Genomic DNA, 17,919 nt, shown 5'->3' with positions numbered 1-17,919 from the left:
CTTAATTAATTGAGCACTCCCACAATGAGGTTTTCTCGATGGAAACAATGGAAACAAAGAAAGAAACAAATGATAATGAATGAATATAACGTGGTTACAGATTCCAACTGACACGAGGTAGACCAGCTAAACAACAGAGTGTTTCTGTCGAGGAACTATCGGCTGATAGTCGCCCCGCGGAAATTTGCTGTTCTTAAAAACTATTATTTGTCCGAGAAGCGAAGCTTCGAGGGCAAATTTGCCAGTTTTAAGAACATCAAATTTCCAAGGGGCCATTATCAGACCGATAGTTCCGAGAGCTAAACACTCTATTGTCTTTATTGTTCACCGCTAAATTTTCTTCCGCGCGGCATTTCAAAAATCATATTGAATTATTTTCAAGTTTTTTTAGTTGAAAGCCGAGAAAGCCAAATATAAATATGAAAAAGAAAACAGACAAACACCCACTTAACGCAATTCCAGTTTATTTTTATAAGACCGCTTGTTTATAGAAAAATGTTCACGGACGAGTACTATCCATCCGGGTAATTTCCTCGGATGGGCACCATGAGCTGACCCTATCGCGTCACGTGATCAATTTAAACCAATAAGAATTTAAGAAAATGTACACCAAAAATAAGCGCGGTCGAGGAGGTGAACTGGGAACTACGTATACCGAGACCAGTGACCTCTAGATTTTAATTCCATTGCTCAAACTACTGCGTAGACCGGGAGCATTCTCTGCGTTTTCCCCGCGGATATTCAAGCAAAAACGAAACTGCTTGCAGTCTAACCATTGCACCACACTTCCTCTTATGAGGTTAAAACCTTTTAAGAGTAAAACGCAAAAATTCAACGTCACTTCTGCTTTTCGCTACGTGAATGTCAAATCGTGCAAGAGTTTTCGAGAGTAATGTGTAAGATGTAGGGCCTATGGTGAAAGGTTTTGTGCTAACGCAAAACCGTACACACAAAACCGCTTCATAAAGAGATGCAATGGCGCTTAGACACTTCTCTCTCCGTCCTTTGCTCACTCTGAAATCTACTACTCTTAAGTTAAGGCCACATGAACCACTTTAGTCCTGTTCTGGCCCTAGGCCTTTCCAAAGATATCCAGAAGTGTAGCGGCTCTCGTAAGCTTGTAATTCTCTTCATCGTTAGCAGCTGTTATTGTTTTAGGGCTAGGGGCATTGTTTCTGTTGTTTGTTCTATTGTTCTCTCAAAGGGTAGCAAGCCATTCATGTCAGACCTTACGAGAGCTGCTACATCACCCAAAACATCCGGATATTTTTTGACATATTTACAAGTTTCAGAGATATTTTGAAAATTTAAGGATATTTCAAATTATCATAGCTCTTTTTAGCTTAGCGCTTTTCTTTTTCTTGCTATTTTCTTGAAACAGTATGCAGTTCTATGCAAGAAACAATCCAGTTCAGCCATTTTCCACTCCAAAAATCTCTTCCATATCAATAGAAGCGCTAAAGCAGCAATTTTCCAAAATGGGGGATGCTGGTAACATCCAAGTGCCCGAATTTTCTTCCTCAACTCTTACTACTGCAATATAAATTTTGGCCTAAGTGATTGAAAATCGGTGCATTTTCCCGACAAAAAGACGAGATATTTAGAGGTCTTTTGAGGGTTTTTCGAGATATTCAGAAAACTTTTTGTGACATTTAGACAATTTTTTAAGAATTTCCGGGAAGATATTCAGGCGATTTTACGTGATATTTGTGTAAAGGCCTATCTGGCGCTCTCTCTGTCACGCAACGCTAGGGGGAAAGGGGCCCTCTCCCCCTAGCGTGGAGTGACATAGAGAGGGTCACAGCTGGACTAGAACCACTTTGGCTTGCACAAATGCATTCCGTGCTTTTCCGGTGCTTGGTTACAATAATAAAATCGAAACAAATGGCTACAGGATTCTGAGAAAAAAAAAGCAGAAAAGTAGTAGATACGCTTGCATTTCTGTTTCTAATTTAAGCTGCTATCAAAATCTATCAGCACGAATCCGTCACCAGCATTTACTTGATTACTTGGCTTCAACCCACCCGTGAAGAAGGATCCGCCCCCTCCTCCCTTAGCACCGAAGGATGACACCAAAACACCCCCTCCAGAATACCCACCTCCACCCCCTGGAAATTCGTTGTATGCCGCCCCACCCCCACCAAAACCCCCCGAACCATTTCCAGTACCTCCCAGACCACCCTTTAAATACGACTCTCCAGCCTGGTGGCATTTACGCGGGAGGGTACACGAAATATTGTAACTGCACTTTCCGTTTCCTTTAAATCCGCCTCCTCCCCCTGCAGAGTTGTTTTCGTTGGCGCAAACATGCCCACCCTGACCATTTTTACCGCCATGCACGGTTCCGTTGCTGCCAATGTGGGCATTCGATCCATTTTCTGACGTAATCTGACCCCCTGCCCCACCTCCACCCCCAGCTGCTGCCAGAAGCGTATCATCGCTGTAAACTACGAATGTGCCACCACCACCTCCAGTTGCGGAAGATTCTTTAAGGCCTCTCTGACCAATCAGAAGGTGAAGTACAGTCCCCTTCGTAAGTCGAACAGTCCCCGTTATTATTGCTCCACGTCCCCCTATTACGAATAATGCGTCCTCGGCTGAAGACCCCGCCACGGTCATGGTATACAATGCAGTAAATGGAACCGTCCAGATTTGAATTCCTTTGTTGAGTGTAACTGCCCCACCTAGAGACGTGTCAGCGTACCCAGCGGTTGATACCGGTCCAGAATTGCCCGTCGTGCCAAGAGTGGTGAAGCGGTACGATATCGCTAAAGAAAAAAAAATACTTTAAGGGGAGATATATTAGATATTCTATGTTAGTTTCTTGTTGACTTTAGGCAAATATGTAACGAAATGTTCACGTTTCACAGAAATTCTTGATAGAATGATAGAAAGCAACAATCATAGTTTTGTGAAATCTGCTGCAACATATTTTGATATTAATAATCTATCAACTATTTTCGTCTTGTGCGATTGGTCTAAACGCGTCACGTGACCGAACATTCCCCACCTAAAACCGGGAAATATCCTAGGTTATTCCCCAATTTTCAAAACTGCGCGTGTTGCGAAAAATATTTGAAGGATAATAAACACAATAGCCTCCAGTTTGCGCAAAACTATGCTCGAATATTTGTCCTTGGACGTTATCTGTTCCTCAAAGCTCAAAGTTCTCCTCGAGCTACGCTCTCGGAAAACTGTTCGCTTCTCGGAACAGATATTGTCCGCAGACAAATATCCGAGCATATTTTCGCGCCAAATAGAGGCTATTGTATATTTACTGTAGATACGAGTGTTTTCCTGGAAAATACACCACGCGTAAACGTCATACGAATGTACATCCGGGACCCAAGTGGTGTATTTTCCAAGTCCTCACGAGATAGGATATTGATGTCATTTCCCGCTTTTTCACGGTTGTTGGCACATACATTCAGTAAAGATTCATGTCTATATAATTAAAAAAAGAAAAAAGAAAACATTCGTTAAATGTTGTTTCTACCAATTGAAAATTGCATTCACTTCTTTGCGCCGCCGTGTGATATCAACTATTTATTATATACACACGAGTGCTTTACTGGAAAATACACCACTCGTAAATCAATTTTATACGAAAATACGTCCGGACCCTTTATGACGCATTTTCTAAATCCTCACTTGTGAAGATATCGAGGACGTCATCTCCCGCTTTTTCAGTCAGTCAGTTTGTTTACATAGTAAAAAAAATTTACACGGTGGCTTGAAAGTTTGAATTTTACTTTCTCGCGTTAAAAACAATATTTTACTCCCTCGCTGTGCTCATACGTAAAATATTGTTTTTACCACGAGAACATAAAATTCATATTCTCGCGCCACCGTGTAATATCTGCTATACCGTATATTCGCTATCTGTTCATGGGTATGGATAAATTACCTGCAACCTTACTCACTTTCCGCCACAGACAAAAAATGTCGTTTTACTTTTTGCGAATGATTTTTTATCCCACCAGTATCATAAACAAGAATTTCACACACTTAAAAGTACGCTGAAAGCTCAACCCCGTAGGCAATTGAAGTTAAGCACACTAAGGGACTGGTCAAAAAGTACAGGAGGTGAGGGGTGGGCCGGAGCATTTGAAAATGTCGTGGTTAGAAAACACCTGACCCACCCCTTCCATTTGGCACAAAACTGACAGACCCACCCCTAAATGAAGGTAGAAAATTACATGGCCCGCCCCCCATACAACATTACATTTTTGGTTGCATAATCCAACAAAATCTTATTTTGTGTATGAAATTGTGATGTTATTTACGTTTTAGATTTATTTCTTAACAAAAATACGAAATCACCTTAAAATAATATTGTTTTCCTTTACTCTTGCAAACTCTAAAAAAGGACTTCACCGTAAACCTTTTACACCTCGCTACGCGTGGAACAGTGATCCATCAAGAAAAAGGCTGTAGTTGAGTCCTGGGACTCACACAGCCAGTATACTACGAGTCCCAAAGAATATGAGTCCCAGATCCATGAATATGTGTCCTGTACCCTTAGGGACAAACAGCATGTACACACAAGCTGGCCATTTGGTGTTCATGAAGACCGAAAGAGTGCAATATTTTGTAAATTTCTGCATTGAGACTCCTTGCTCATTCCGTTAGACTTCTTAGCTTTCGTACGGATTTGACAATACATGAAATTGTCAGAAATACACCAGCCAGGAATGAAAAATGTTTTGTCCTTTGGAACTGGAAGGAGTTACCTCTGTTGCTGCATGCCAATTAGGATGATACACCCCCATGAGTAGCTGAAAATTTAATGACCCATCCCTTACCAAGGGCTCAAAAACTGATGACCCACCCCCTCTCTGTTCCGGCCCACCCTCAGAGTCACCAGAACATGTAATTTTGGACCAACAAAGGCACGAGAGTTTTCCAGTTACTAATCATTACATCTCCCTGTCTATCAACCCAGTTATTTACTCTCGCTGAAGACAGAGAGAGTTTTTAGCTAGAGATTGTGTAACCCGGGGTTAAACTTAGGATTTCTCACATCATTTGTAAGCTAGTACCTTTGACCTGCTCGCAATACATTCCAGAAAAAGGCGGCTCGCAGAGGCAGGCATATCGTCTATTATCGTGGTCATAGTAACACTGCTCTCCATTACGGCATTGCCTTGAGCAGGAAGCTTCCTGAAAGAACCACAAGACGTATGTGTTTTTGAGTTTTTTTGTTGTTGTTGTTTTCGGCTGCATTTGAGGACTGCAGCCAACTCTATGGCTGAAGGTTACCAAGCGGGAGTAGCCAGGCTGGCTTTTTTTGTTTTTGTTTGTTTGTTTTCTTTTGCTTGGTCGTTACTGTTGTTGTTCTTTTTATATATGTGACGATGATGATGACGATGATGATGATGATGATGGTGATGATGATGATAATGATGACGATGCTCTTGTTGTCAGGGGCACCCAACGGATCGTCTCGGTATATTATCTGTTCGTAAAGCCTTTAATCCCCTCTGATTTTCTTAAGAGAATTGTCACCTCGAACTTTCGTGGTATGAGAAATTTAATGTCCGTTGTTTTCGGATTGTTAAAAATGTCGTTTCGGGTACCGAAAGAGGGTCAGCTATCATTTTCGGACAGGCGATAAGACATAAGGTTTTCGGGAAATGGACAAAAAAGCTCTAATAAATTCGAGAATGCTCAAGTTCTCCTAGAATAACCGAACAGATAAAGTTTTTTTAGCGCAACCTAAAATTAACCTACAGAGCTTTAAAAGTACACCAGATAGCCTAAAACAGCGTTTAAAAGCATTCGAGAGAAAACGGTCGTTGGGTGCCCCTGTTGTTGTGTTTGTTGTTATTGTTGTTGCTGCTTTTTGTTTCTTCGTTTTAGTTCGTTTAGTTCGTTTTTATTTTTATTTGCAAAAAAACAACAACAACATCAACAATAACAACAAAAACACATAAATTGAAAGCTATAGCATCATTTCCAGTTTTTGTTGTTGTTGCTGTTGTTTCAGGCTTTGTTCGTCTTTTTTGATCTCGTACTGGATGGCCACGAAAACTGGTAAAGTCATGATGAAGAAAAACACGTGAAACATCAAACGTCTCGACAAAAGTAATGTTTGTCTTGACGAAGAAATCGCTTCGGTTCCTAAAGTACGTATGCTTCGCATTTAGTTTGATTTGAATACCAAAAACGTACTTTCATGACCCAGTTAATGGCGTACTGTTTGCTCAAGATGCAGTAGGTTTACTTATAAAGTTTAATTACAATTTCTTTGGCTTGATTTGTTGGTTATTTCATAACAAAACTATGCTTTTAAATTGACTATTGTACCCGTCAATTAGGAAATGTACCACTTAGAACCGAAAGAATTCTCGACGTTGATTTTGTTTTTCTAAAGATAAATGTTATGGGCTTCTTCCTTGATTTCTGCGAATTCAGTGACATGTGCAAACAAAGAAACCGCATCAAACTTTGGAAAATTAAAATGTTTACGCAATCAGGCACATCTTGTAGACTCTACAGATGCAGATTTAATTCTTGGGCAACAATTAAATAATAGCAAACTATGGCGTGCTTTGTATAGATTCTTCATGGAAAGGCAGAATAAAAGAATCCAGTTCACGAGAACAGTATGATAAGTCAATTTTACCCACTGACCCTTCCTTCCATCGACAATGGAAAAATTAATCGATAAACGTGTCAGTTGTTACAGATATGTTTTCACAGATGGCTAGTAGAATATAAAAGAAATTTACCAGGTTTTACCTTTCCATACTGGGTTACAATATTCACAATAAATTGAACGCGAACTTACGTAAAAATCGATGTATTGTTGAAAGGTGCATCTATCTCTTCGTACGAGAACACCAACTGTTTGTTCGTCTTTAATTCCGTTTTTATGGAGATAGCACGTTCCCTTAGTTTCGTTCCAAGACCCGACACAGTACGTTTGTGCTATGCAGTCGTTTTCGGACAAACAGGCAAAGCCACATTGAACTTCCTCTGAAGTTATCACCTTTTTCAAAATATCTGTTTCAAGCGCGAAGTTGCGGTGAAAGAAGACGGCCCCATCAAAGAATCTACTGTTCTCTCCACGTTTCCAACATAACGCTTGCAGAAAATATCCTACAAAAGCGAAAGACAGCACGAAGACAGCCGCAGCTTTGGTAACCATTTTTCACATGTAAAAAGGAAATTAAAAAAGAAGATGCGCTGTTTACACAATGCTTTGATCTTGAATAAATCGTGAGATTCCCGTCTCAACTCAACAGTTTATTCTGTAAACTAATGTTTACATAGTTTTGAGTTATAAGTTTTGTTATTATTTTAAGAGCATTTTGGATAGGCGTAAGACGGAATTACGTTTTGTCGGGACTTTTTACTTTGCTGGCATCCGGCAGAAAGTCGATCATTTGGTTTATATCTACGTGTGCTTTACTAGATCCATTATTTGTTAAATATTGTTATTTAGATCCATTTCGGATTTAACACCTTTATGCACGTTTAAGTGTTTGCTCTGCTTTATTATAGGTTGCTAGATAAGTGTACAAGTCTGATCCATCAAAACACATTTGATTTTACGCAGTAATGGATGCGCTTAGAAATAAACTGAATTTGAAGCGCGGATCATCTTGATACTAGTAACACCTCGCTATTGTGTGCATTGAATGAGAAATAAAATTAGTGTCCATCATGCATGCAGAACACATCTTTTCCCCGATAAATATATTTACGGACTGAACCGGACATTTTCTTTGCTTTTAAATTGTGGGTACATTGTCTCCCTGTGCCGCGTTTATGTCTGATTCTCTCAGTCAGACAGCCCGTGGAAACAAGAGGGTCCTAAGAGGGAGAACAGGTGTATATATCCCATTTCCCTGGGCAAATTTTTGCCCAAAACCCATTTCTGCACCTCCTTTCTACCCAAATCCTGGTCCCATTCGCACCTTTTGTTCGTGAGTCCCAGTCCCAGTGACCCAAATTCTACTTTCCCAGTGAAACAAAACAGGCAGTTACCAGTTACCCCTTCAGGCCAATCAAACAAGTACCAGTTTATGGGTAATTCCGGTCTACAAAACCGGACTGATCACAGCATTTTCCAAGAGACGTTGCTGAGCAACTGATTGGGTAAATGAAAACCTTGGGTAAAACTGGAGTGTTCGCACTATTTTTTTTAGAAAATTGGAAATTTTACGACGGTTTTCCCATGCCTTGCCAAAAAAAAAAAAAACTGACTGAGATGAGCACTAAGTCTCCTCGTTAATTAAACAACCCTCCACTTCTTACTGCATGACTTTCGCTGTCTCATATTGGGAAGGTATTCGATGCACTTCTTTTTATTGATGCATATGGCCACGTCTATAGCATTAAGACGCTTGCAGCACGTTTTGCGGGGTAAAACTGCGAGCTAAGCCTGCCAAGTACCCACGCCCCACATGTCTGCCAACTTGTAATAGTCCAATAGCTATCGATTGGCTCTTCACTCGTTTCCAGGACTTTAAAGGCGCCATTACAGTAAAGAAAGAGGGTCCGGGAGTAACTCCGCGCGCTGACTATTTCCTGAGGCTGAAGGTGATTGCTTGCTGTTCATTGGCTTGTCTATTAAATGAATCAGGACGAGCTGTCAACAATAAACAAACATTGATATCACAGTTGATGTCCATCGTAAACATCACGTATTATAGTTTGGGATGCTGGCAAAGGAATATAATATCGCGATGTTATGAAGACGTCTTTGATATTATTATTATTTTTTTAAATATCTCTTTAAAATTTTGTACTTTTTACTCTGTGATCCACTGTATTCACTAGAAAGCAGTTCAACAAGGTTTCTTCATGTTTAAAGGCGTGTCATGTATAATTCATTGCGTGACAGATTATATCATTACATATTAATTGTAAAATAGTTTTTTTAAAGACTAAATGATTTTATTATGATTTCACATGTCCTTACCTGTTCTCGCCATGATGTGCGATTCTACCTTTTCTCACTTTTCCGCGGTAAGTAACAATGTTTGGACTAGAGCAGCTGAATGTCAAGAAACCGAAATGTGTGTACATTTTGAAATTTCGATAAAAGCTAATAGACAACCATGTTAAGTAAGTGCCAATCACTTTCATGAATTGCCACTTTGAGTTAAGACTCGTTCGAGATGACCTTTCTTGGTCTCATTTTTCTTCTTTTCACTGCCATTCGAAACTCTTGGAGCTCAGAACAGCGCCACATACTCGGTGCACTCAAGACAGTCTCGCATCATAAATTAGAAGGTCACCAAATTAAGACCCTGAAAGGATCTACGCTTTTATCATGTGCCCAGTCGTGCCTTACAGAACCCAAATGCGTGTCCACGAACTTTGGAGTCTCTCCTGTGGAGAATAAGCTTGTCTGCGAACTAAACGATCACAGGGTTTCGTTGATGTCCAATGATGAGTTGCTATACGCTGAAGGATTTGTATTTTCCCTCTATTCTGAGACGTTTCAAACTTCTGGCAATGACATGAAGGTAGGGAACATTCTATTTACCTTAACGTTCATTTTTGTTGATGAACTGAAAACAAAAGAAAAGCCTTTAGAGCTAAAATTTGCTTGCTATTGTATGAAAATATCTGGCTCTTTATATGCAAAAAGCATGTCATTTTATTGGTAAGTACTGAATAAAGTACGACCTGTAATGTTTCTGTTGCGTTCCGGTGATTACTTTGAAAATATCATCTTTACTGCTGTTTTGTTTCCAGAGTGGATGTAGGTACATAACTTGTCTCAACGAAGGCCATTGCTATTTTAACGAGGATAAACAGCAGTTTCAGTGCAAATGCATTCTTCCATGGATAGGAAACAGTTGTGAGACAAAAACAGGTACAGATCAGTTCCTTTAAATAGCAGTTCTTCCTTTTAATCAGCATATTCCCAGTTTTCTTGAGTAGAATTCCAAAATTAGTAATTCTCCTCGCTCTTTTCTTATTTTGGATAAATTTTACGTCAATTTACGCTATTTTCTGACTTAAAATGGTGAGTAACAAGACGGTGGATATACGATCGCGAATTTATTGAAGTCATTTGGCTTTAGATAGGGAACAAAATTCTTATCTTACAAGATAAACTGAGAGTTGTCTACCATGCATATGAGCGTTTCTACTTTCCCGTGTCTTAACAGAACGAAAAAACGAAAACCGAAAGGAGGTTACATGCACCCAGCCCCTAACCTAAGATCAAGGCTTTTTTTAAGAGGCTGATTAGTCTAAAAATAAGTAGCTACGCATTTGTGCCTTGACATTCCATTTAAAATACGATTTACCTTTTTATAGCATCCGATTTATTTTGCCTTCAGGAAGATATATAATTGCAATGGTAATTTCAACATCTGTTAGTGATTTTTTTTCATTTCTATCCCCTAGATATTTATTTCCACTTTACTACTCTTGGTGCGATCGGTAGGTTCGGGCCTAGCAACAACCTGCAGTACCAAGGCACGTCATTGGAAGGGATTTTGGTACAAGACGGCTTGCAAGCATGGAACGTCCCTGTGACGGCTCAGTATCACCTTGAATTGTGTGGCGCTTCAGGGGCAGGACACAGCGCCTTTGATACCAAAGGTGGTAGAGGAGCTAAGGTGCAAGGAAATGTCCATCTTCAGCAAGGAACAGAGTTGACAGTTTTGGTGGGACAACACGGAAAAGGAGGAGGTGGTGGCGGCGGCACATTCATTGTATTTACGGTAGATGGCAGCCCACTGGCTGTAGCCGGAGGCGGGGGCTCAGCTGATTATGTTGATGGTGATCATGGGCAAGCCGGGTATAGTGGTAGCGTACATCCTGGGCAGCCAGGGAAGGGAGGAAAGGTGTGTGTATCCAAGGCGTCCTTCGATACCTTATTCGGGATTGGGGGTGGAGGAGGTCTCGTCACGGATGGTCGCTGCTATGCTGGTTCCAGCTGTGACAAGCCATGCATTGAGAATGATGGGGGCAAATCGTTCAACGCAGGGGGACAAGGAGGGTACAGCACAAAAAAGAAGAGTCGATGTGCTGGCGGATTTGGTGGTGGTGGAAATTGCGGGGGAGGTGGAGGATACTCTGGTGGTGGTGTTCAAGTCAATGGTAAGAGTCTTGCTTTTCACGCCGGAGGGGGAGGGTCATTTGTCCCTCATGCTAATTGGACGGTTGTGTCTGGAGGTTGTTCCTCTGAAGACGGTTTTGCTACGTTTCAGATAGTGGCACTGGATTGATGATCATGTGATATTGATTGACATATAGTGTTGATTGACAGTAACGTAACGTTAGCTAGTGATTGTTAAGACTTTGAGACAAATTTAGTAACCGAATGATACAGCCTAAATGACGAAACTGTCTTACTCCATCGCCGAAATCTCAAACTGCCGCCGATAGATTTTTGTTTATTTACCAATGTTGTTCATCAAATGTTATCGAAATCAGATAATAGCAAGATACTATTTTCAACAGGACATTGTGATTAAAATTAGAACCATCTAATACAGCGCAATAGGCAATGTTCAAAAGTGGTAAAGCTAATTAAGGAAAAAGGGATTTTTTTCTGTGAGCAATCAAAAGCAGACGCTTTTTCAGAGTGTTTGCTTTGATATGTCTGATGACTTTAATATTAAACAAATCATAATTGAAACGCCTCTTCGTCCGATTTCTCCCTGTTGTTTATTTTATATACTTCCACTGTTTACCTCAGTGACAAAATAAAAAAATAAAATGAATGAAACGCGAACGATGAAGTTTCGCGATCTGGGCTTAGGTCACTTGGCACAACCAGTGAAATCAGATTAAGGGGTTGGGTGGGTGGATTCGTTAAATGCAGTGTTTTTCAATTTTTTTTTTTTTCTTTTTCAGCATTATTCTACCGTATTTCTTTACTACTCAGAGTAAGTTGCCGAATTTTTGAATGATTCGGTTATAGAGCGATTCATGCTAAAATTATTAATGCTCACACGTCAACATGATATGATGACGTTATGTGACGTGAAATATAGCGTCGGAAGAGCTTCCATCTTGGATTCCTTGGTTTTCCGTCACGACAGAATCTACTGCAACGATGTACATTTGTAAAAATGTTACAGAATATATATATATATATATATATATAAAAATAAATTTTAAAAGAAATAAAGAAAAAATTTGAAATAATTTCTGTCATATTACTATTACCATGGAGGCATTAAATTAAGTTAACAATCGTTATGCGTCTGTGTTGTTCCAAATTTTTCTCAAATAACCTGATAAATTCACCCCATTCACTTAAATATTATGTACAAAGTCTTAACTGGGGAGGGGATTCAACTAGAGGGAATGTTTATTGGAACGAACGAAGATGAATTATGGAATCACTTCGGTAAACGCTATCAAGTGAAAGGTCTTCAGTGAAAGAGCCTTATGTTTAAGAAATTGTGCTCTGCAAGTGCAGCTCATCGAGCAAGTCGAATATAGATGTGACAAAGACAAGATTCTGGTGTATTTTGTCTAAGTTCGTACCAACTGTCATCTTAACACTCATTAGTTATAGACATGTGTGGGCTTGTTGGTCCTTCCTAAATCCTTGAATGGACATTTGACAGATTAAATCAGTGCTGTGTGTGAATAATAGACCTTTTTAACTCGGGCGGTTTGTTGCCCCATTTCAGACCATGTAATGATTTCTCTTGAGAATCATAAATTTTCAAATAGCTGCGTCTATATGAATGAATAATTTTAAGATGGATAAAAAAACTATTCTCTAGAGAATGTCCCGTGGTCTGTTATGAGAAAACAAACTGCCCAAGCTGAAAAGGTCTATTCAGAATCTTAATAGAAATAACTCAACTCTCACAGAACAAAAAGTTATTTATGAAGATTATTATGTTCAATAATAAATCTTTTGATTGCCATAGCAACGTCAGGCCTCGTGACCCAAACAACTGAATCAACACACGACATTTCAAACAATGTAAAACCCCTAAGTTTGGCCATTAGTGTATATAATGATTGATTTTATTTCTTGAATGCTATCAGGACGCGCATTTTGTACGACTACAAGCCGTTCCCTCACGGCTTTACGTTCACAGCAGAAGGGATTAACGACTTTTAACTTTTATGTACTGTTTAAAAACAACTTAGATATTCAAGCCGCCCTTTCGATGACTAATATCAAACAAAGGCTTCAAAGAGTCAATTAACTTCCGATGCGCAACTGCGGTTTTTCAGGCATCTTGGGTCAAGGTATTAAAACAGTGACTGATATTAAACAAAGACTTCAAAGAGTCAATTAACTTTTGATACACAACTGCGGTTTTTCAGGCATCCTTGGGTCAAGATATTAAAACAGTTTATAAAAGAGCCTAAGAAACAATGTTCTCTCTGCCTAAGATGGTCAGATCGTTTAGAATTGGTCTGACAGGAAATTACAACACTATCTAAGCTGCAGGTGGTCAGTTCGTCTTTATTCTGTCGAGAAATTAAGTGCTAAGAGGCGGAGAAACGTGTTCATTATAGCGAAGGCTCGTTTTAATTATGGGCTTTTTTTCTAAACAATTTCTGCCTGAATGATGAAATGGTTATAAAGGGTTTGTTATTCACTGAATAAGTAAATCACGTCCTTCTCAAAAATTGTCCGCCGGATAAATTGTTATTAGCCATAGTTGGGATTGAGAATTAAATTTTTATTAGTGGAAAATGGACGCCTTTTTAAAAATGCCCGACAAACGATCTGCCGTGACAACCTTAATTACTAACGGACAGTCGTTGCATGAAATAATAAAATTCAGACAGCAACATCGGAACATTCTAACTTACGATGCTGCAGTCTTGAAGTAAAGCCGGTTCAGAAAGCAGACATGGGTTGCATAATTTATTTTTAATGCCCCGATCCCCTAACCCTCTCACCCAGCCTGATTTGTGTACGGAGTCGTTAGAAATAAATTATTCTCAACGCTTGAATATCATTAAACAATGATTGTCATGAACCACTTAGCCGGCTGATGCCTTCAGAGCTCCACCGGGTTTCCACATCACTTGCCCCAACGACGTTCTTGTAAGAAACAATGCAAGTAGAGTCAGTCAAAGCCGCAACTCGTGTATTTGTTCCACCCAAGAAAACTCCTTTTTTAACTCGTTGCAGCGGCACCTGACTTAACGAGTTTCTATTCAACAATTAGATTATGAGCTCGAGATTTCCATCGCGTAATAGTTGACTAATTGGCGTAGCCCGAGTCAGCTATCACGCATAAAAATCGAAAGCTATTAATCTTGATGTTTTACTGATAAATCTAAATTTCGACTGGTAAATTATCCAATTTCTCTTCACAGACACTTCTAAAACGCAAAGAAGCAGTCGCCGTTTTGATAAAAACCGCTCACTAGTGGGCTACTCACTATCTAAACAGACGGCGTAGCCAATAAGAGAACGGCATAAGAGATAGACCGCTGTAGATTTATACCTATTCAGTACAGCATTATGGCTTTACAATAAATTCGAGCTGTTGCCTTAGGCTGATTAGCCATGCGTATCCCACAGGCCACAGAACGAAAGAAGCTCAATGATAAACCCGTGGATTACGTGCTCAATTCCTAACACTTACATGTACACAGCATAGTTTCTATGACAACAGCATGACTAGAAACATTGACAACAACCTCGTTCCAAGGGTCTCTTCCTAAATCTTAGGAACGAGGTTGTGTTGCTAAGAGGACAGTTTTTCCTTGCTGACAAAACCGTTTTTCGTGGCCAAATTTCTGCTGTACGTGGAGAACGTGATTTCCGTTCACGATTTTTTAGCAGTTCCCTTGCATGCGACGGCGTTTCAAGTAGTAATGACGAAGGGAGGACAAAGTGCACGTTCATTGGTCAGGAAATTGCCTCTTTCCTCACGCAAAAATGACGCAATTCCGTTCAATTTTTTTTTTCCGACACAGCAAAGGATTAGATTAAATAATGCATGTGGGTTTTGCGAGTACATGGCGATTATTATTTGTTTTTCAGTGGAACTCTGCAGACAAGGAAGGAAATGGAGAACACACTAAGGAGTTGTGTTAAACAAGAACATGATGATGGGTACTTAGTGCCTCTGAACGAAAATATACAAAGTAACACTGTCTCAAGTAAAGCTGTCTCATTGGATTCATATATTCCTGTACCACTGTCTTACCAAGGGCCGATTTACACGTTACGGCTTTGTCTCTTTCGATAAGGTTACGACAGGCTAACGACATGACTTAGGACCGTTTACACGTGCACGACACTTTCACTTACCAAATTAAATATTCAAAAGTTTGCACCGGGATTTTCGGAGCGAAAGTTCTAACAAACGGTAAAATAATTTTTCAGCTGTCCCGTGCTTTGAACAAACGTTCTAAAGAGACACGTTTCGCTTGAATCCGTTGAGTATTTTTCGAGAAACGACTTCATGTGAATCAGTCAACAACAACTTTGTCCGCCATTTTGACGCAAGAAAACTTCACCTTCGTCCCTTACTCAGTAGAAATTTGTCACAAATGCGTCATTCTGTATTAATTTTTAAAACATGTTTTAAAATCTTACGACAATTTTTGTGATGTACACAGCAGTCGCAAGTGAGTTGTAGGTTTCATTTACGCTAAACAATTCACGTCATAGGCATGTCGTACGCTTGTCGCATGCGACAAAGTCGTGCCGTGTAAATCGGCCCTAAGAATACCGGGTCGTCTTTCGCGCTACCAACTGCAATCCGCGGCTAGCTCTTTCTTTCTTTTCACTCTACTGTCAGTATGCTCGAAGCTACTGATATAGTTGGGCTATTAACATTAATCGTGGTCAAGGTTTTAACGTCGTCGTCTGTTTAAACTTAAGAAAAGGCATTCGACGCAGTTTATCACAGTATTTTGTTGTCTAAGTTACAGATGGTTAGCTTCTTACTTAGGTATCGTACTCAATTCAAACTTGTCTCAAGAACTGCCTTAATCATGAGTCATGCTCAAGGTTTATAAAATGCGGTGTCCCTCGTGGAGCAATTCCAGGCTACCGAGAAGTTTAGATGTTGTAAAATTCATTTGTTATGAAACACGTGTGTGAACTTGTCGTTCCATCCTAAATGGACATACGACAGATCTCATCATTAGTGTGTCAGAAAAATTCAGGTTCTAAAAGAACTACATACATACTTCATACTACATACATACTCTATTTATACTTTATACAAGAAAGCAGAAAGTTATTTTTAAAGTTTAAATTTCGATATGCCATCCTTTAGAAAAATGATTTTCATAGCAACATCAAGTCTCTTGACCCAATCAACACACCAAGCGATGGACGTGGTAATGACATGACGCCGTCTTATTTGTTAAGCCTGAGTTCTTTCAAATGATCACTTGAACATTCATTAGTTATCACGTGTGGGCTTGTTGTTCCATCCTAAATGGACACTAGACAGATCATATTGTCAGTGTGTCAGAAAAATTCAGGCTCTAAAAGGAATAAGAAAGTAGAAAGTTATTTTTAAAGATTATTAAATTTCGATAAAACATGTTTTGATGCGTTACTGCGGTTTTCCAGGCATCTTTATAATGCAGTTAAAATCGCTTGGGGTACTTTTAATTTAATCCCAGCGGTTTGGGTCGACAAATTAAAACAGTTCATAAAGGAGTCTAAGAAACGCTTGTTCTCTCTACTCGTTTTTAAGCAGTTTGCCAGGAAATTACAACAGTTTTAAACATCTTAGCTGCAGCTCATCACTTCGTCTTCAATCGGTTTAGAAATTAAGTGCTAAGGGGCGGAGAAACTTTTTCATTGTTAAGTAGCGGACCGGAGGTTCGTTATATGAGCTTCACTTAATAAATAAATAATAAATAATCTAGGTATTTTCGGAATGAATGATTTAATTTTATAAAGGGGTTTGTTGTACCGTAATTCCACTGAATAGGTAGATCACGCCGTTTCTAACTCGGTTGAGAAATTCTCATCGGCCCGGCCGGCCGGTTGATTGTGAACTTTTGTGAGTCAAAAATTAACGCCTTTCAATGAGTTGTCGACAAACGGTCTGCTCTCTCACGACGCTGTATTAGTAATGACAGCCGTTGGCTGGAATGATTAATTGAATTCAGATAACGACATCCGGACCATTCTAACCTACGATGCGACAGGCTTTAAAGTTTAGACAGTACACGAGTTGTATGATGGCCCGATTCCCCGAGCTCCGTTTGTGCACTGCCCCGTGCTCACTGTTTGAATGACATCGAGCAAAGAATGCCAAGAGCTGCTTAGCCGGCTGATGCCTTTAGGACTTCGGTTTCCACATCAGTTGCTACCAAACCCTCCTGTAAGAATGAATGCAATGAATAAGCTAAGTTAAAAACGCAGCTCGCCTATTAATTTTTTTGCACCTAAGAAAACGCCTTCGTTCTTTTACGACTCGTTCCTATATCAGTGTAGCACTATGTTGTTGCATAACGTAGACCTGTTGCCTTGGGTTGATTAACCATGCATATCCCACAGAACTCAGAACAAAAAAGTACATGACGATAAAGGGCAAAACGTGTAAGGTCAAGACCAAACGTGTAGATTGTGTGCTCGCTTCCCAACAGTTATATAACCATAGCATTGTTTCCATGTCAACAACATGAACTGCATGAAACATTGTCAAGAGGACAATTTTTTTCGTGCTAACAAAACCTTTTCTCCTGGCCAAACATCTGTGATTTCTGATCATTTTTGTAGCGGTTTCCTTGCAGACGACGGAGTTTCAAACAGTTATGACGAAACAAAAGCAGCGTCTGTTGATTTTTCAAGTCATTTTCATTTTCCTTATTCCACGTGACGAAGTTCCGTTCAATTTTACCGGCACGACAGAGGATTACGTCATACTTAATGAAGCGTTGTGCAAGCAGTTTGTCCCTAGTTCTACTGAACTTAAAACGGATTGCATTGGTGAAAAAGGATGAAAAGAAGAAAAAATTCCAAGGAATTCTCTGACA

General features: G+C 39.7%; 2 protein-coding genes and 1 long non-coding RNA gene across 3 annotated transcripts; 1 reads left to right on the top strand and 2 right to left on the bottom strand.

The window, feature by feature from the left end:
• Nucleotides 1-447: 447 nt before the first annotated feature.
• On the bottom strand, nucleotides 448-7,396 carry LOC110069482 (uncharacterized). The gene is made up of 3 exons (XM_020777006.2): nucleotides 6,794-7,396; nucleotides 5,043-5,163; nucleotides 448-2,768 (listed from the first exon to the last, which is right to left on the bottom strand). Exons 1-3 carry the CDS (start codon nucleotides 7,151-7,153, stop codon nucleotides 1,948-1,950), a joined length of 1,302 nt encoding a protein of 433 aa, XP_020632665.2. The 5' UTR covers nucleotides 7,154-7,396; the 3' UTR covers nucleotides 448-1,947.
• Nucleotides 7,397-9,104: 1,708 nt separating this feature from the next.
• On the top strand, nucleotides 9,105-12,126 carry LOC110069498 (uncharacterized). The gene is made up of 3 exons (XM_020777024.2): nucleotides 9,105-9,482; nucleotides 9,715-9,835; nucleotides 10,375-12,126. The coding sequence occupies exons 1-3, from the start codon at nucleotides 9,132-9,134 to the stop codon at nucleotides 11,199-11,201; spliced, it is 1,299 nt and encodes a 432-aa protein (XP_020632683.2). The 5' UTR covers nucleotides 9,105-9,131; the 3' UTR covers nucleotides 11,202-12,126.
• A 3,988-nt stretch (nucleotides 12,127-16,114) lies between these two features.
• Nucleotides 16,115-17,917, bottom strand: LOC149106290 (uncharacterized). Its single transcript, XR_016209801.1, has 2 exons — nucleotides 16,851-17,917; nucleotides 16,115-16,413 (listed from the first exon to the last, which is right to left on the bottom strand). It is a non-coding gene; the product is annotated as an uncharacterized LOC149106290 (long non-coding RNA).
• Between the last annotated feature and the right edge of the window lie 2 nt (nucleotides 17,918-17,919).

The sequence above is a fragment of the Orbicella faveolata genome, unplaced genomic scaffold (assembly GCF_042242905.1).
Source record: "Orbicella faveolata isolate gen_17 unplaced genomic scaffold, um_ofav_v1 contig_3, whole genome shotgun sequence".
Classification (NCBI taxonomy): domain Eukaryota; kingdom Metazoa; phylum Cnidaria; class Anthozoa; order Scleractinia; family Merulinidae; genus Orbicella; species Orbicella faveolata.
Note: the sequence above shows the minus strand (reverse complement) of the source record. Positions and strands in the feature narration are given on the sequence as shown.